The sequence below is a fragment of the Volvox carteri genome (assembly GCF_000143455.1).
Source record: "Volvox carteri f. nagariensis unplaced genomic scaffold VOLCAscaffold_27, whole genome shotgun sequence".
NCBI lineage: Eukaryota > Viridiplantae > Chlorophyta > Chlorophyceae > Chlamydomonadales > Volvocaceae > Volvox > Volvox carteri.
The window spans coordinates 631,901-648,738 of NW_003307570.1; the positions used below are offsets into that span (position 1 = coordinate 631,901).

General features: G+C 58.7%; 3 protein-coding genes across 3 annotated transcripts in view; 2 read left to right on the plus strand and 1 right to left on the minus strand.

The window, feature by feature from the left end:
• Window positions 1-29: 29 nt before the first annotated feature.
• Window positions 30-8,089, plus strand: VOLCADRAFT_105335 (uncharacterized protein; the record flags this gene model as incomplete). The annotated part of the gene is made up of 14 exons (XM_002951978.1): window positions 30-309; window positions 520-945; window positions 1,280-1,365; window positions 1,559-1,859; window positions 2,981-3,123; window positions 3,436-3,531; window positions 3,639-3,911; window positions 3,980-4,072; window positions 4,172-4,285; window positions 4,440-4,767; window positions 5,138-5,610; window positions 6,159-6,417; window positions 6,649-6,845; window positions 7,096-8,089. The coding sequence occupies 14 exons, from the start codon at window positions 30-32 to the stop codon at window positions 7,327-7,329; spliced, it is 3,303 nt and encodes a 1,100-aa protein (XP_002952024.1). The 3' UTR covers window positions 7,330-8,089.
• A 20-nt stretch (window positions 8,090-8,109) lies between these two features.
• On the minus strand, window positions 8,110-10,196 carry VOLCADRAFT_109820 (uncharacterized protein). The gene is made up of 4 exons (XM_002952055.1): window positions 9,697-10,196; window positions 9,111-9,272; window positions 8,697-8,745; window positions 8,110-8,509 (listed from the first exon to the last, which is right to left on the minus strand). Exons 1-4 carry the CDS (start codon window positions 9,955-9,957, stop codon window positions 8,286-8,288), a joined length of 696 nt encoding a protein of 231 aa, XP_002952101.1. The 5' UTR covers window positions 9,958-10,196; the 3' UTR covers window positions 8,110-8,285.
• Window positions 10,197-10,486: 290 nt separating this feature from the next.
• VOLCADRAFT_92656 (uncharacterized protein) overlaps window positions 10,487-16,838 on the plus strand; it is a gene marked incomplete at both ends in the record, with an annotated part of 9,700 nt that continues 3,348 nt past the window's right edge. The window contains 8 exons of the mRNA XM_002951979.1: window positions 10,487-10,804; window positions 10,857-10,954; window positions 11,212-11,242; window positions 11,473-11,583; window positions 12,349-12,528; window positions 13,021-15,192; window positions 15,889-16,147; window positions 16,419-16,633. Coding sequence (XP_002952025.1) covers window positions 10,487-10,804; window positions 10,857-10,954; window positions 11,212-11,242; window positions 11,473-11,583; window positions 12,349-12,528; window positions 13,021-15,192; window positions 15,889-16,147; window positions 16,419-16,633 — 3,384 coding nt within the window. The remainder of the gene's footprint in view (window positions 10,805-10,856; window positions 10,955-11,211; window positions 11,243-11,472; window positions 11,584-12,348; window positions 12,529-13,020; window positions 15,193-15,888; window positions 16,148-16,418; window positions 16,634-16,838) is intronic.

Consider the following 16,838-nt stretch of genomic DNA (forward strand, 5'->3'; position numbering starts at 1 on the left):
CCTCGGCTCAGTCCCCATCTCGACCTGTCATGTGCAAGGGCTACGTGGGCCAAGGCGCTAGGCCAGCAGGCCAATATTTCGAATGCGACTTCGACTGGAACGAGCACGCACGCGCCGTACGGCACATCGTAGACGCGCAGCAAGCAGAGGCGCTGGCGCTGCGGCACCGATTGCGCGGAAGTCTATCGCACATAGAGGGTGCCGGTCAACCTTGGGTTCTGCAGGTGCAGCTGGGGGGGCCTTTCGACGCCAGCTCAGCAGCAAACTACAACAGCCGTGACCATCCCAGCATTAGTCCGGAAGCCACCAGTGCTGTGGCCACCACCGCGTCCGCTGCGTCGGCGTCCCCGCCGCAGCTACGGCAGCTGCACAGCGCCTCCCTTGGCTCGCATTCAACGCCGCAGCAGCGCGGCTGCAGCTCAAAATCAATGTCCAGCGCAATCCAGAGCCATGGGACGGCGTTGATCCCGGATGACAGCATGCCGGATGCTCCCACGTCCCCGTCATTGCCAGGTGCAGCTCCAGGGGAGTCCGTAGCTCCGACGCCGCCGGACTCCCTAGCAACCCGTAGCTTCCAGGACTCAACCACACGCGGGGTTGCAGCCGGCGTGCCGCCCAGCAACCCCTGCAGCGCCCGCACCCACACAAGCCGCTTGGATGGCAGTAGCTATAGAGCCACCGCCGGTGATAACGGCGACGCCGCGGCTGTGGGCGCTGCTGGCCACAGCAGCAATCGCAGCGGCGGTGGCGTCTATGAGGGCACCCGATGGGAAGAATTTTACCGCGCCCACCCCTCGGCTCGCTTCTTCAAGGAGCGCCGGTACCTGCTGCTGGAGTTCCCAGAGCTGTTGGATTGCGAGCACGTGGCAGAAATCGGCTGCGGCTGTGGCTCGTCCATCTTGCCGGTGCTCAAGGCCAACCGGGCCGCGCGCACGACATGCACGGGTGCGAACGTGGAGGAAGGCCCGGGCGGTTGGGATGCCGCGGCAGCTGGAAAGGGAAAGGGGCCGAGGCGTGGTGTGGCCGGGACGGAGGCGGGTGCTTGCGGCGCCACCCTGGGTGGAGGAGGTTTATAACCTCGAACCTAAGGTTACGAACACAGCCAGACAGACGGACAAACATACAGTTGTGCAGACAGGAAGAGACGTGCGTGGGCCGTTATGCGCCCATGTATATATGTATGCCAGTCCGGGCGTTGCTTCAAGGTGTAGGGGTATGGTGGATTGTGGGAATTAACGCAGCACACTGCCGCATCCCATTCCCGTTGCTCACGCCACAGCTTTTATGTTCCGGGACACCGCCTCCTCTCTCCAGTATTTCACTGCTGCGTGGCGCTACTCCGCGGTCTCCTCGCCTCTGCTGGTCGTCAGTGTTCTATGCATGTCAATGTCCCATTGCGCAATTTATGAGCCCCTCTTCCTCAAGGGAAGAGTTTGAATGCCTGTCTTTCTGCTACCTTTGTAGCTGCATGATGTCATCTTTGCACACGTTGCCTCGTGTTCTTTGCGCTCATTTGTTCTGCTCCAACGCAGACATTTCCACCACCTGTCTGCTCCAGCTGCGTGACGCAGCGGCCGCAGAAGGCATCGCGCCATCGCGCATCTGCGTCTTCCCAGCGGATGCCACTGACCCTGGCGCGGCGCCAGCCTTTGAAGGCATCGACGCCGACGCGCTGCTGATCATGTTCACGCTGTCTGCTGTCACACCTGAGCAGCAGCACGTGATGCTGACCCACGCTTGGCGGGCACTGCGGCCTGGCGGACGGTTGCTGATTCGGGACCATGGGCTGTACGACATGGTGCAGCTGCGCATTCCCGCCGAGCAGTGGGTCGGTCCCAACCTGTACAAACGAGGCGATGGTGAGGTGGAGGTTACGCTAGATGCTATAGGGGCTCCGAAACCCACGCATTTCCTGTGGGAATGGGTATAGGGGACGGAAGGCGAGGGAAGTCAAGAGCCGGTACGTGCGCTTGCCGCGAGAACTGCATCGTTGCTAGGAGAGCTGTGGGGGTGACTGTGGTTGCCTCCAAGTACGTGGGTTTGGTTGGGTTGGGTCGTGGAGCCCCTGCTGCAGCCCATGCAGGGGGGTCCTGAGCATGGGGACATCCGGGGAGGTTGCATTGTTTGCCTGCGAAGCCGATGTGGATTACTTGGAAAGCGCTCATCCTTTGAAATGCCGACCGGCTTCCTGTTGCAGCAACCCCCAGCACCGCCGGTTGCCGCTTTTTGCTGCCCCTGCGTGGGCTCCCTCTTGTTCCTCCATCCTGGTTTTCTCTTTCGCGGGCGGTGCAGGCACGATGGCGTATTTTTTCTCGACAGAGGACCTGATTTGCCGGGCGACTGGGGCCGGGTTCGATACTGTCGAGTGCAAGTACGTGACGGTGATCAACAGGAACAGGAGGACCGGCATTGAGTTGCGGCGCGTGTTCGTGCACGGGGCGTTTCAGAAGCCTGCGGCAAGCGGGCCGTGATGATTTGAGAGGCAAACATCGTGGCGTGCCTCTCGGCTGCGTGTGATGTGCTCACATGCGTGTCCTTGAGCCATCCTGCCGGCCAATGGCTCATCCACGCAATGTAAATTGAGGAATCCATACACAGAAGGATGCGCAGGGGCCGCCGGTCCCGTCTGCCACATGACGGGGGGTCGATAACCCATGGGCTCGATGGGTCCGCTGTCCAGCAGTTCAATGTTCGGTACGGCTAGCGGCATTTAGTGTTGTTACGTGCATCCCGTTGGATACGGCAACGATGGATGTTTGCTTGGCTGTGCGTCCCCAAGGATCCTGCACCGCCCTTCGCTGGCCCCCCTTCAGCGCCATTGACAGCGCCAATTTCACACTGGACGGGTGTGCACACCACACAGCGCTAGATTACAAGCCACTACCAGGCCTGAGGTCAGACTTATCGCTGATGAAAGGATTTCGCCACATATATAGAAATAACCGGTTGTCTCGAGGTTCGCGCCATCATCCATGTACAGGTAGCGTTCCCAAGTACGAGGAAGCCAGAAAAGGCTCTGCGGCGTTCAAAGGTATCTATGGTGCAGCACAGTCGCTCCATGTAAAAACCTTTCCTTACGCAAGCGCACGACACAATCCAGTGCCCCTGCAGCACATTGGTAATGTGATCGATTCCAACAAAGGCCGTACCGCGTACGGAAGAAAAAGAGTCTCTTCTGTCGAGGTCCTGGAGCTGCGAGGTCTGCTTTGGACTCAGGCTTAAATTAAGATGTCTGAAAAGTTGCTCTTCCATGACGTCTAGCCAAGTGAAACGTCTATACGTTGACCGTCCAGCGTCCACGGTAGTCAACTCGCCCCTACATTTGCCTCTTTAGCGCATAGTCAAAACAGGGCAGGCTGTTCTGCCTTGTCACTGCAGAGGCAGTGACAAGGCCTCTCAGCATAGGCGAATATGACTCTGATGGCAAACATTCAGGTCTTTTCAAGTGGCCTAACGGAGCTGCAGGAGCTGTTCCTTACCCTTAAGAAATATGAACAAACGTTCTCACCAGAAGCAAAGCAGCTTTTTCAGGTGCGATACTGTATGTTTCGCCCTGAGGTTCTCACACTGGCCGTCTTGTCGAAAGGACTACAGTTGCGGTACCTAGGTGAGCAGGGTTACATTTGGATTGTCTGCAGAGCACAAGTATGGCGACAGATCAGGCTGTCAAAGAGCTTGAGTTCCGGCCTACCCCCGCTGAAAGTTCCATCGCTGGGTATCTTGTCACAGGCAAGTTTTGTGAGAATGCAAGGGTTAAGCATTACAGGCTCTCATTTTTAATAAATGCTTTTAAGAATGCATGCGGTCTCGCAGGCAACAAGACTATGAGACTTCGCACGGTGCTTCAAAACGTTCAGCAGGCTCTGTCCAACTTCTCCTCTGGTACTTTTCCGGTTCCGCGTAGCTCAAAGGTTGGTTGCCGTTCACTGTCTTACAAAGGAGTCTGTGACGTTTAGGTAAGTGTTCTTTCGATGCGCAGGAGGAGCTCTCCCGTGTGCACGGCCAAATATTGAGCCTCAAATTTGGCCTCTCGTCGGAGCAGCAGCTGCTGGTCACGCAGCTGCGGAAGTTGGTGGGTCGTGCTGGTGAACTGGCTATCTGACGGTTTGCACACTGCTTCGTCCTTCCGGGTCACGCTTCGTGCCCTCCCTTCTCCGGGTGATGCGCGCAGTGCGCTGAGGTGGAGTCCCGGAAGCACGACTTCGATGTGATCGAAACAAACTTGGACAACACGATGCGCAATGTCCTGCAGCAAGTGCACGGCAAGTCCGTTCTTGAACCCGAGGTAGGTTCTACATTGACAGTTGGTCGAGGGTTGCTGGCGCAGATTGTTATGTTACAGCGTGACCATGTGCCACAACTGTAAATTCGGGGGTTTTATTGTGAAACTACGCCTGGGGTATGACCATTGCGTAACATCTGTTATTACTCCCCCTCAGGTGCTAGAGCGTGAGCTCAAGCTCTTACAGGAAAGCATTGTGGAAGCACGTGCAGCTGGCGTCACCCAGCTGGCGGACATTCTATCGCTGGCGGTGAATTCACTTCAGCGATTGCACGCGGGCCACGCGGAAAACATAGAGAGCGATGATGAGGCGCTTGAGGGCGGTGCCGGTGACGTGGATGGGGACGACGATGACGAGGATCCGTTCTTCATGCCCATGCCGGGCGCCATAAAGTGGGCAGAGGCCTCAAAGTTCAAGGAGCTTGCCAAGCCGCTGGCGCCTGAGCAGCCTGCGGAGAGGCAGTTTATGATCGTGATGGAGGACGGTACGCGGGGGGTTCAGCCTGAAAGCTGCCATAGTTGTCGGGTGCTCCCTACCCTCTGTACACCCTAAAGAGGTTTTGAGAACAGCAGATAAGCCGGCCAGCTGCTTATAGGACACGGGCTGGAAAGTAGGTGGACTCTCGCTGTATGGCAAGTTCTAACGGCGAAGGAACTGGTATGTACAGAATAACGGTTATATGACAGCGAAAGGGTTATCAACGAATTTTAGTATACTCATGCGAACTTAAAGGATGTATGAGTAATTCACGCGAACCATATGTCAGCAGCACGGTCAACCGGTACAGCAGAAATGCTCTGCATACTACGGACCTTGTGATTTCCTTTTGTTGCGGGGCCCACGCGTCATCGCAGATGATTCGTCTTCACATACGCCATCGTCTATTACCGCGGTTTCTGCGGAACCCAGCGCAAATGCGCTCGTGGGAACTACGCCGGCGAAGCAGATGTTGGCGACAGACAGTGCGGAGTCGTCCCCAGCAGCCCCGGCTGCCGCAGGAAGTGCTGAGGCCGCAGCGAGAGTGGAGCCAGCAACAGCAGACGGGAGCGTGGATGTACCCTTAATGTCACTAGCGTCCACTGCAGCTCCAGCTACAGGCGACACGCCGCGTTCATTGGTGGCGCAAGAGTCACTGGCGTCGGCAAGGACGCAGGAGCCAGCTGATGCGGAAGAGCCGGCGGCCGTGGTTACAACACCGGCAGACGCGTCTGTGGCCGGCGACTCGCCATTGGTTGCATCCCCCGATGCCGCTTTGGATGCAGGCTCAGCGGATACTGCAGCGACGCAAGTGACAACGCCATCTCCCCGCAAGCATTCTACAAAAGAGGTGAGAAGCATAAGAATTGGGGCGTGGATTAATTTCCTATGGAGACACAAGCTTTAATGGTTGGATTGGTTAGCAAACAGTAATTAGCCACCCTGATTGTGTCGTCAAGGCGGAAAGATCTACATAGGTTTAAAACCTGGTGTTCAAGGCACAACCGCCTGGCGCGAATTTGAAATTGTAAGTGCTCTGCCTAAAGCGAAATCCAGACTTAGGTTGCAATAGACGCTTCACGTCAATTATATACTAAAGCGTGTACGCAGTTCGTGCAGAAGAAATTTAGGGCCTTTATGGTTGCACATGTCTTATAGAAGGGATATTGCACTATAGGAACCCGTCGCATAGTAACGGTGTGCATACGGTACACGGTTGTCAGTTTTCAAATACTTGGGCAAACTTCCTGCGCACAAGGGTCTGCATGCACTGTTATCGCACCGCCAGCCCTGGATGCTGATGCAACTTGAGTTTTTGCGGCCCATGTCGCTGCCGTGTTGTCGATGGACACATGAAATTGGTCATATTATACCACCTACGTTCGCCGCCCCACGCAGGCTCCGCCAGCCCCCCTCCTGGTGCCCGCGGAGGACAAGGCGACTGTAGCCAAGGAGGGAGCGCCGGCGGCTCCGCCCGCAGAGAGCCCTACACCGGAGAAGCTCTCAGACTTCGTCAACTTCCTCAACGGCGAGAACCCTGGGGCGTGCATGTTCCACGCGCAGATGCGCCTCTCGCCGGAAGGCTGCATGAAATTGGCTAATTTTCTGCGCAGCAGCGCACGCGTGCGCGCGCTCTCACTGTCACATAACTACCTCGGTAAGTTGGGAAGCCGATACCCATCCATGAAAGCCAGGTGGCTGCCATTACCGCTTTGTTCTTGAGACTGTAGTCGCGACTTGCATATAGCATGGACAGACTGAAGGAAATGCGCTGTCCTTCCTCGTGACAATATATCTGCTGCACCAGTGTTCCAAACGCTGTCAGTCGATTTTACGCAGGTCGCTTTTATGGAATGCGCAATAACAATGTAGACCCATTTGCTTACAGGCGACGCGGGTCTCAGGCTCATCTGCGAGGGTCTGCGCGAGAACAAGTCGGTTACCGCTCTGGACCTGCCGGACAATAATATTACGGATCTCGGCGCGGCATTCTTGGCTGATGCCATCAAGGACAATCCGAGCCTCACTCAGTTGCAGTTAGCCTATAATAAAATTGGTGACCAGGGCGCGAAGGCTCTCGCTCAGGTGCGGCTATACTCCCAGCCTTACAACCAGTGTAGCTCAGTATCCCCGCGCATCGGTTGCGAACCCTATGGCCTGCTGCGCGACTACGTGCACAATGGAGCTAGCGGCGCTGTCAGTCAGCTAACCATCGTTCCCCGTGTGCATGGCCCACCGACATGATGTGTTGCCAAAGTAGATCTGTGTGCCCCATTAAGATTACAACAGTATCCCCATTGTGGAATGTCTGCGTTCACTGCTGACCCCTTCGCAGGTCATTCGAACCAGCCACAGCCTTAAGAAGCTGGGCCTGGCATTTAACAACATCGGCAAGGCAGGCTGCCAGGCGCTAACGTCCGCCATCTCCAGTAACCAATCGCTGAAGCACATGCAGCTCCTTCCAGGTAACCCCGTTGAGGAGAAGGACGCCAAGGCCCTCGCCAAGGCGCTGAAGCGCAACAACAAGTTTAGCATTAAGCAGCTGCTCGGCCTCAAGAGCGACAGCTAAGTGACGTCTAGAGAATTTGGCGGAGTTTTCGCGTCCATGACAATATGTGTTCCTGAGCCGTGTCGCAGCGAAAAATGGGAAATCTGCGACATCCAGCCGAGACGACCAGCAGTGTCTAGGCGGCTGGGTTATACGGGACGGTATGTAGTGTGACCAATGTGGTAGGAAAGGCAATGGAATGCGTTTTAATAGGTGAAGCCGGAGGGTAGCGTCTGACTGGTTGCCATGTGTACAGCACGGGGAGTCCGTGCCACAGCATCATTTCTTGTCCATGACTGTAAGGGGGAGGCTGGCCGCTGCTGCCGCCAAGTCAACACGTGCTGCAAGGCGCGGAAGTGTGATGCTGTCGAATTGCCGAGCATAGTGGATATTGCGTTGTGACAGTTTACCGTTTACCCCGTGTTCCCACTGATAAGGGGCTTTTGGGACCTGCAGTGCTTTGGCAAACCTGTCTAATTTCTGTTCGGTGTGCAGCTGCTGACCCTCGCGGGCTGGTGAGATCTAAAGCGCGGAGGACAGCCAATATGGAGAGGCCGAATCCTGGTTCCTTCGCACGCATGTGCGTGACGGAACTTTTCAGTCACTGGCGCGGAATCGTATATTGTTAGGTGCTGAGTCAGTTGAAGTGCAGGGAAGTCAACGTGCTCATGCGCGTGAACCGCATTAAAGCTGACTGGTAGGATTTGGTTCGATATTTTTAATACAATGGATGTGATGATGTCCCATCGGGCATGGAAATTTTCCATCTTGGCGCAGCAATAGACGAGGTGCGGCCCCGAACATGATTTGTACTTTACAGGCTCCAATTTCACAGCTCAGAGATCACATCACAGGACGTTGCACCCCTGGACTACAATTCTTTACGCAAGCTGGAATGTAATTCCATGAACGCACACCGTTGCCCTTGCAGCACGTCCGATCGTGCAACACCCACCACTAGCTCTGCACAAAGATGCTCACGCCGCTTTCTTGCCTTGTTTCTTGCCGGGCTTCCGCTCACCGCGACAAATGGGGCAGAACCATTTGCCCACGGGATCAGCTTTCAGGCCTACGCACTCAAAGTGGAACCATTCGATCGTGCAGTCGGGGTTGTCGCAGCCCACCATCTGCCCCGCGGATGGCTTGTTGCAGATGCAATATGCGGGCTCGATTTCGATTGGCGCAAGAGCAGCCGCCGCAGCTGCATTAAGGGCCCAGAGGTCAGGGTGGTAAACGGCTGAATGCGATGCCGGCGCCGGTGCACAAGCCTGGCAACCTAGAGCGTGCTGTTCAGCTTAAACTTCCACCCAAAAGCATCCATAGCGAATGCACGACCGCAAGGTAACCACGTGTCCCTTGCATGGTTGTAGCCCTCGAAAGGGGCGTACCTGCAGTCTCCTCCTTGCGCCGGCCCCGTTTCTTTTTGGTATCTCCTGCCTGCACCAATACAGGTGGGTGTATTGGTGGATGAAGAATTGAGGGAACTGGCCCGACCGCGCCTCCTTGGGTGAGAACGCTCGACCACTCATCCTGCACCGTTCATGCGCCGACACACTGCCTAGCGCTGCACGGCCCAAGCACGTAAGTCCTTCAGCATATAAGCATTTACTAAGGTCCAATCGAAGGGCCCCAGCCCACAGTGACACTATACAGACATCAGCCGGCTACACGGCATACGGGTGCTGAACAACAGCACACGGCAATTAGGCACACGTGGAACAACTGTGGTCTCGTTCCCATAAACACAACCGAAGCACTCACATGTTTCCCAACGCATGACGCTGGAACTCCACAACACACACCTTTGGTACCTCCAACCCAAGCTTCCCACAGGCCGTCTCTTCATCCTCCAGTCCAAGCTCCCGGCGGTCGGACTCAATCTCCATATCCAGCTGCTGCAAGTCCGAATCCAGCTGGTTGATGTGCTTGTCCATGAAGTCGTAAATCTGATTTGCGATGTTGACCTGCGAGGATGCGGAGAACATTAGCATAGTTCCAGCGCATGCTTCATTAGCTTAGGGCACTAGCACGTGTAATTGGATCCTAACAAACACGGACGAGCCTTACAACTGGGGGAACAGCCAGGCATTCCTGACACCAGGATCTGATGGCCTATGGTGTGCAAGTTGGGCCTTACTGTGCGGTCGCCGGCCCCTGACTTCTGGGGGTCCTGCCTCCGTTGGAACAGGTGCACGTTTTTTTTATGCAAGCCTTGGTTATTCAGGGAGATAAAGCCGCTAGAAACACCACAGCTACCCTATACATGCCATCATGAGGACTCTTAAGCAGCGCGAGGCCCAAGCCGATGAGTCACGGCAACCTTAACAAGAGTGACGCCCCAGTGACAGCCCCGGCCCTTAAGAGTGGTGTACCGCCGTCTGCCCTTACCTTCTCGTCCGCCAACCCCAGCAAGCGCTTAAGAGCTAACTCCACATCATAGGGCGGTGCAGGATCCTCGGCGTTGGCGACCCTTTGTTTCTTGTTGGATTGCTGGCCCTTTTCAGCTAGCAACCGCTTGCAATGCTCATCAACTTCACGATGTAGCGCCACTGCCTTCTCGTCTAAGTCCCTGATCAGCGCAAGTCGTCTCCGCAGCTGCAATGGGACGTCTGTCGCACGGTCGATGAACTGTTTCAAGTAGTCTGTCATGGTTTGTTAAGATTCAAATTGATAGCATACAAACAAACTACATATCTATGTACCGAACAATAAATTTAGTGCAGCTCGCTGCATTCATACAAAAAGTGGTCCAGCAGCTGGACTGCTGGAGGAACGTATTCTCGTGATGGGGTTGTCGTAAGCACGACGTGTGTGAGAACGAGTTGCAAGGACACTACACTGCTGACAACGGTTGGAAAGCGCTCCTGTTAATGATATGACGACTGTACCTCACCATCAATAATAAAAGGAGATCAGTAGATTTTAGCCCGTAAGACATTGCATGCATCACAGTTCAAGGACAGTTTTTGTTGACGTACTTCGTTGGGCTTTCGACTCTGCGATGGACTCGACCCAAATATCGACTTATAGGTTAACCTATCTTGAATAGGATAAGGATGGCTGATGGGTTCTGTGCATTAGGTAGGGTGAGTCGCACAACGAAAGACCTCTAATTCTGTTGAAACGGGGCAATCTGTTGACCCGAGGTCTTTACTTCTAGACATGCACCATTACTAAGATGTCACGGGATAGGAACTGTCTTGATGGACTCAGCCACGATGTGTCTTTGGAGGGCGCGCCATACAAGTTGCGCCTCCTCCCGAAGCACTGCGGCGGACAGCTGAATCCAGCCCAAAAGTCCGTAGTCAGGATGTTGAAAAGCGACTACGGAACATCTATCAGCGGGGTTGCGGAGGCAGCTGTGAGGAGCAAAAGGCACGACAGCGGCCTAAACTTTCCTGCGGTGCGCACGGCCATTCTGCTTCTGTCGCGCTCTTCAGCAGAGGAGGTCATCCTCGCCTGCGTGTGCATCGCCGGCGTGAAGGACCGCCTACTGGTATGTCAACCGCTGCCTACATACCCCCTCACCCTCACCCATCCCCCCGCAGACAGCCGCCGTCAGCGCATTTTACATCACCTCTGCAGCCCCTAGCTTTGCAAGCAGCAGCGCCACACGCATTGACACACCTGCACATCAACGGATCGGGTGTAATTGGCGCAGGGCGGGCACCGCCGCGATTGTTCAGACCACACAGCGTTGGAAGTTCATAACAGGCATGCCCAAAATTAGGCTATCGAGAGCTCCTACTTTGTTCGTCTGATGTCGGGCCCCCGGGCGCTTGCTCCCTCCCTAACCTCCCCCCTACCCCAGCCCCCCGGGCACGTCCTAGCTTAGCTTAACACGCGTACTGCTGTCCCGGTGTGTGTCATCCTCCTCCTCGCCTCCGCCAACTCGCGGCCCAGTTTCCGTGAACGGCTGCCCCACACCTTCCCCGTGAGGTCACACAATCTTGAAATGACACGATACGTGACGTGCACGCCTCGGTTACCGACAGCCCCCGCAGCCCCCGCAGTAACTTGAACCTCGCTCCTGCTTCCGCCTCATTTTCTCGCTCTCTTTCCCACTCACCTCCTTCCCATTCTATCGCATATGGGTCCCCCGTTTCCGCCAATGCCCTGCGCCCACCCGCGTCCACGCCGCCGCCGCCGCCCTTCGGTCGGCAGTTGCTGTACAACGCCGTGGACGGGGAGGTAGCGCAGTCGCCGACCCGCGACCTCAAGCGGCGGATGGTGCTGTTGTTCGCCGCGAAAGCCGCAAGCGACATGAACCAACAGGTGGGGCCGGACAACCGAAACCTAGTCATCGTGTCAGCGGGCCATAACTATGTCTGTATGTGTGTCTGTATGTGTGTGTGTGTGGCGGAGCTGACGGAGGAGGTGTCCACTTAAGGGCCCGAGGGGTACCGGCAGTAGTCGCCGCATCAAGGGCCATTACGTCTGCGACGGTATTAGGAGCCGGACTGGACCAGGAACAGCAAGGAGCAGCAAGGCACGGTCGCCCTCCCTTGTGGGGAAGAGGTTTTCGGAGGCAGATGAGGGAGGAAACAGCGCCTGCCGCAATGGTTTCCCCCGGCCACTCACCCGCACCTCCACCGGGGGGGCCCGTAGGGGGGGGGAAAAGAAACCGCCCAGGAAGGAATAGCGGGGTCTGCTTCTGATCGACTTGTGTGTATCACCTCCTTTTGCTGGCCGCCATCTTCTGACATCACGACTCTACACCTCCCCCTAACCGCTCGTTCCGTTCTCTCTCCCTCTCTCTCTCTCTCTCTCTCTCTCTCTCTCTCTCTCTCTCTCTCTCTCTCTCTCTCTCTCTCTCTCTCTCTCTCTCTCTCTCCCCCCCTCCATCGCCCCGCTTGCCAGCCGCAACCTGTTTCGCAACAGCAGCAGCAAAACCCTTCCTCCCCACCACTGCACTACCTTCAGAGCATGCTTAGCTCCACAGCACCCCCTTCTATCAAGCCCCCCTTTTCTCCCTCTCCCGCGGTCTCACCCCTGATGATAAAATCCAACCCCTCCCACTGTCCCTGTGTTTACCTGCAGTACATCCTGGCTGTCGTACGGAAGGGGGAACAGGGGTTCTTTGGCGAGGTGGGCTTTGTGGACATCGACAAGCAGCTCCGTGTCATGCAATCTGCCGAGTACAACGAGCTGTGTCGCGTGAAGGACGTCGCGAGCAAGTTCTGCACGCGAGATGCGGGAATCTGGGTCCTGCAGACGAAGGTATGACGGGGGTGTACAACACAACAGCCGCGTGCAGCAGCAGCTGCAGCAGCAAAACACAGCAAGAGAGGGGCGTTGATGCTGGTGTGGGCATTCATGCTGGTGTGGGCATTCATGCTGGTGTGGGCATTCATGCTGGTGTGGGCATTCATGCTGGTGTGGGCGTTTGGGCCATTTTGTGTGTTCATCCTCGGGTGATGTGAAACCGCCGGCAGGTGGGTATCCCCGCGCACGAAGGAAACGATTGCCGGGAACTGGGCGCGCCTCACCTTACCTCACCTTACCTTTAAGGAAGGCTAGGAATTACGAAGCCAGGTTTTTTGGTAGGTAACCTGTGGGTGATTGAAGTGTGTGCACACCTGTCCCCAAGCTCCCTATCCTCCTGGCCCCTGAATGAACGGGAGTCATTCACTGGGGGGAAGGGAGGCGGAGGCGGGGGATCAGGGGCCCACAGGAATCGAACCCCATCCGATCCGATCCGACCCAATGCAGGGTGCCATCACCCTCCTCAGACGACTCGTGCAGCAGCAACAACAGCAACAGGGCGTCCATGGACAGGCGGGTAGCAGCGCTGGTGGTGCCGCTGCTACTGTGGCGGCGGCGGCGGCAGCGGCGGCGGTAGGTGCAGCAGCCGCAGCAGCAGCACCCGCCAGGGCAGGGGCGCCCCTGGGTGCGGGCCCGGCCGCCGGTGGCGGCGGCGGCGGCGGCAGCGCTATTGGCACCAGCGCTAACACTGGATGCACCAATGGCGCCGGCGGCGGCAGCAGCAGCATCCTGGGCAGCATTAGAAGCCGCGGAGCTGGCGTCTTGGACGCCCGCGCTGCTGCTGCTGATGGTAGCAGCGACGGTGGCGGTGGTGGTGATTTGTTGGATGGGACAATCGGCCAGGGGGAGCCCCAGCTGGCGGAGCAGCCTCAGGTAGGAGCGGCGGCCGCGGGGCCGACAGCTGTACCGGTCCAGGCGCGAGCTGCGGCGGCAGCTTCGCCGCGGCCTTCCCCCTCCAAGAAATTGAAATTGACACCAGTAAAGGAAGAGGCGGCAGTGGCGGTGGCGGTGGCAGCGCACCATTCAATCCCAACGCCTCAAACTCGCGGGCCCAGCAGCCAGTCTGCAGCAGCCGCAGTCGCAGAGCGGGAGGCCAGCGGTGGCGGTGGGGGTGGTGGCGTTGCCGCCGGCGCTGCCAGCGGCGGTGGCGTCAGCGGCAGCGGATCCCAGGAGCTACGTAACCTGGGCGCCGCTACGGAGCGTGCTGGCCCCCAGCATGCACCGCCGCCAGCTAGCGGTGACGGAAGCCACAACGACGCCAACCCCGGTCAGACAGCCGGGGCCCCGCCGCCGGGGCCACCTCCCCAGCTTGTCGCGGAGGAGCTCGTGGACTTGGACGTGGACGTGGCACTGAGGGGCCCCCCACGGTACCCGGGTCAAGAGGCCGAGGAGGTGTTAGGGGCTGCGCCCCACGCGGCGGCACGGCAGGCGACCACGGTTTTGGGGGCCCCCGGTGAGCCGCGTGAATGTGCTTCTGGTCTAAGTCCGCCGCCCCAGCGTCTGCACCAGTCACCGCACCTGGCGGAAGGGTTGCCGGGAGGGGGGGGAGGAGGAGGAGGAGGAATGCGGCTTCGCAGCTGCTCGGTATGCCCTGGGGAGGCGGGTGCGAGTGCGGGTGCGGATGTAGGAGGCCTGGCGGCAGCTGCGGCTGCCGAGGCAGTTCCGTCGCCACCGTTGCTGGTGCAACAGCCGCAGCTGCGGCAGGAGGTGCGACAGTTGCAACCCGTGCAGCAGCAGCAACAGCCGCGGCGGCGCATCCTGCTGTTCAGCACCGCCGCCGCCGCCGCCGCTAGTGGTGGTCGTGGTGGTAGTGGTGGCGGTGATGGTGCGAACTGTCCCGCAATCGCTGCCAATGCGCCCCGGCGAGTACTGTGGAGCCCCGGTCCGGCCACCGGCGCTGCAGGAGGCGGCGGCGGAGTGGGGCCGCCGGGGCCGCCGATGTCGGCTCCAGGGAGGCAGCGCCTCGCACCGCACCCCGCAGCAGCAGTGGGGCCCATAGCCGGGGGCAATGGCTGTAGTGGTGGTGGTGGTGGTGCGGCTGGTAGTAACATCGGCGCTGGTGCTGGGGAGGCCACCTGCGGTGCAGTGCCATGGGCATCTACAGCTACAGCTACAGCAGCCTTGCTGGCGGCAGTCGGGCGAAGACCTGGTCGCGTACCTCAACAGTTTCGTCACCTGCACCAGCAGCACCACGTGCAGCAGGAGCAGCAGCAGCCTAAGAAAACCCAGCAGCAGCAGGAGCAGCAGGAGCAGGTTGTGTTACCGGCAGCGAACGGGAGCCCGCAATTCGTCTGGAGGAGGAAACCGCGCTTCCGCCGGGATGCCCTGTTCCCCGGCTCGCAGGCCTTACACCTGGTGTCCCTCGGGGCACTGGGGGGAGGGCGCCGGGGCACAGCAGGGTATCACAGCAGGGCAGCGGGTGGCGGCGGCAGTAGCGGTAGCGGTAGGGGGGAAGAGGCTGCAGGCAGTGGTGCTCGTGGTGGTGGTGGTGGTGGTGGTGGTGAGGTTGGCGAGGGGCAGGGCCGCACCTGGCAAGGATGGCTGGCGGCCCAGGGCGCCGAGGTCATGCTGGATCTGGCGCGGGTGATGGACCAGGAGGATGGACACACGGCCTTGCAGGTAACGTACCCCTTAGGTAGCTACCCAAGCACCTGTATGCACCTGTGTATGTATGTATGTATGTATGTATGTATGTATGACGTTGATTACGTGTATGTATGTATGTATGACGTTGATTACGTGTATGTATGTATGTATGTATGTATGTGTTTGTGGCGGCTCTCCTCCTCAGTGTTAACGGGACGGCCCCGGGTTGCCCCCTGCTGGGCTGTTCAGTGTACGACATTGCCATTGTCACGACGGGGGAGGGCGGGTCGTGTTAATGTGCTCTGCTGATTTCCAGAAGAAAGGCCTGCTCCGCGTCCACCGCTGTCCACCCCGCCGCCGCTGTCCTGTGCATTTCCTCCGGGACACGAACGTCACAACAGCGGTATTCGGCTGCTGCTGCTGCTGCTGCTAAACGAAATCGGCTTCCGGGGGTTTTCAGGGTTCCTGGGTGACCGGCGGGATGGGTGGGACTGGACCTGGACCTGGACCTGGGGCTACCTAGCCTGGGGCTACCTAGCCTGGGGCTACCTAGCCTGGCAGCAGCACCCGTGCGATTATGACTCGTAGCGGTCCTGCGGCTCTCTAGCTGTGCACCTCCTGCACAGACCTCACCACGGTACGGCACTGACACCGGCCTAACCGGTGGTAAAGTGAACCAGGCTGATGTACCAGGCTCTGCTGCTCTTGGCGCTGCTGACTGACCTTCAGGTGATAACGTCCGTGCGCAACCTGCTGATGGCACGAAGAGGAGCCCAAAGCGACCAGCAGCACCAGCAGCCGGACCAGCAGCAGCAGCACCAGCAGCACCAGCCGGACCAGCAGCAGCAGCACCAGCAAGAGATCAGTAGGGATGAAGGCGCGGGTGAGGGCCCGGCACCGCGCCAGGCGATTGGGTCTGGACGTCGTGATAATGGTGGCTGTGAAGGCGGAGGTGGAGGTGGAGGTGGAGGTGGAGGTGGAGGTGGAGGTGGGGGTGGGGGTGGGGGTGGGGGTCCTGGTGTTTCCGACAACATCGCCCGATTGCGTCTGCAGACGGCGATGTTTAGAGCCGAGGCGGGCACGAGACGGCTGCAGCAGCAGCATGCAACTGCAACTCCGGCGCAAGCGATTGGGCAAGCGTCGTCGCCAGCAGCAGCAGCAGCAGCAGCACTACCAATGCCGGGAGCACCGGTGCAAGTGGCAGTTTCAGCTTCAGCAGCAGCAGCCGCGTACGATTGCCGTCATCATCCGGCTGACAGTCGTAAGCGCCAACGAGACCCCGCCGGGAGAGGCGATGGCGCCGTACTTGGGCCCAATGATGATGCCGCTGCTGCCGCCACCAAACAGCTCCGTCTCGCACCCGGACTACGTGGCGGCGGCGGCGGCGGCGGCGGCACGGGGCCGCGGCCTCAGGATTCCCCATGTCGCGCGGCGCCGCCGGCGCAGCACAAGGGGCCGGCCGATAGGGACCCCGGTCCGTCAGCCATGGCTGGTCACATGCCGGCGGCGGCGGAGCCGCGGGACAGTCGTACACCGCGCGCTGCCGCATTGGCGGCGGAGCTTGCGTGGCGGTCACTTGATCCCCCTGACGATCGTGAGCGCTCAGCGGGGGAGCGGCCTCGCGCGGGTCTGAAGGGGAGTGCGGCGGCGTTCTCGTCGCCACGGCGGCAGGAGGAGGA

Bases quoted from the DNA above. Each gene is read 5' to 3' on its own strand.
- VOLCADRAFT_109820 (XM_002952055.1), bottom strand. From the start codon at position 9,957: ATGACAGACTACTTGAAACAGTTCATCGACCGTGCGACAGACGTCCCA. The intron at 9,273-9,696 runs GTAAGGGCAGAC...GCATCCTCGCAG, and splicing joins TGGGGTTGGCGGACGAGAAG to GTCAACATCGCAAATCAGAT. The intron at 8,746-9,110 runs GTGTGTGTTGTG...GTATTGGTGCAG, and splicing joins TTGGGTTGGAGGTACCAAAG to GCAGGAGATACCAAAAAGAA.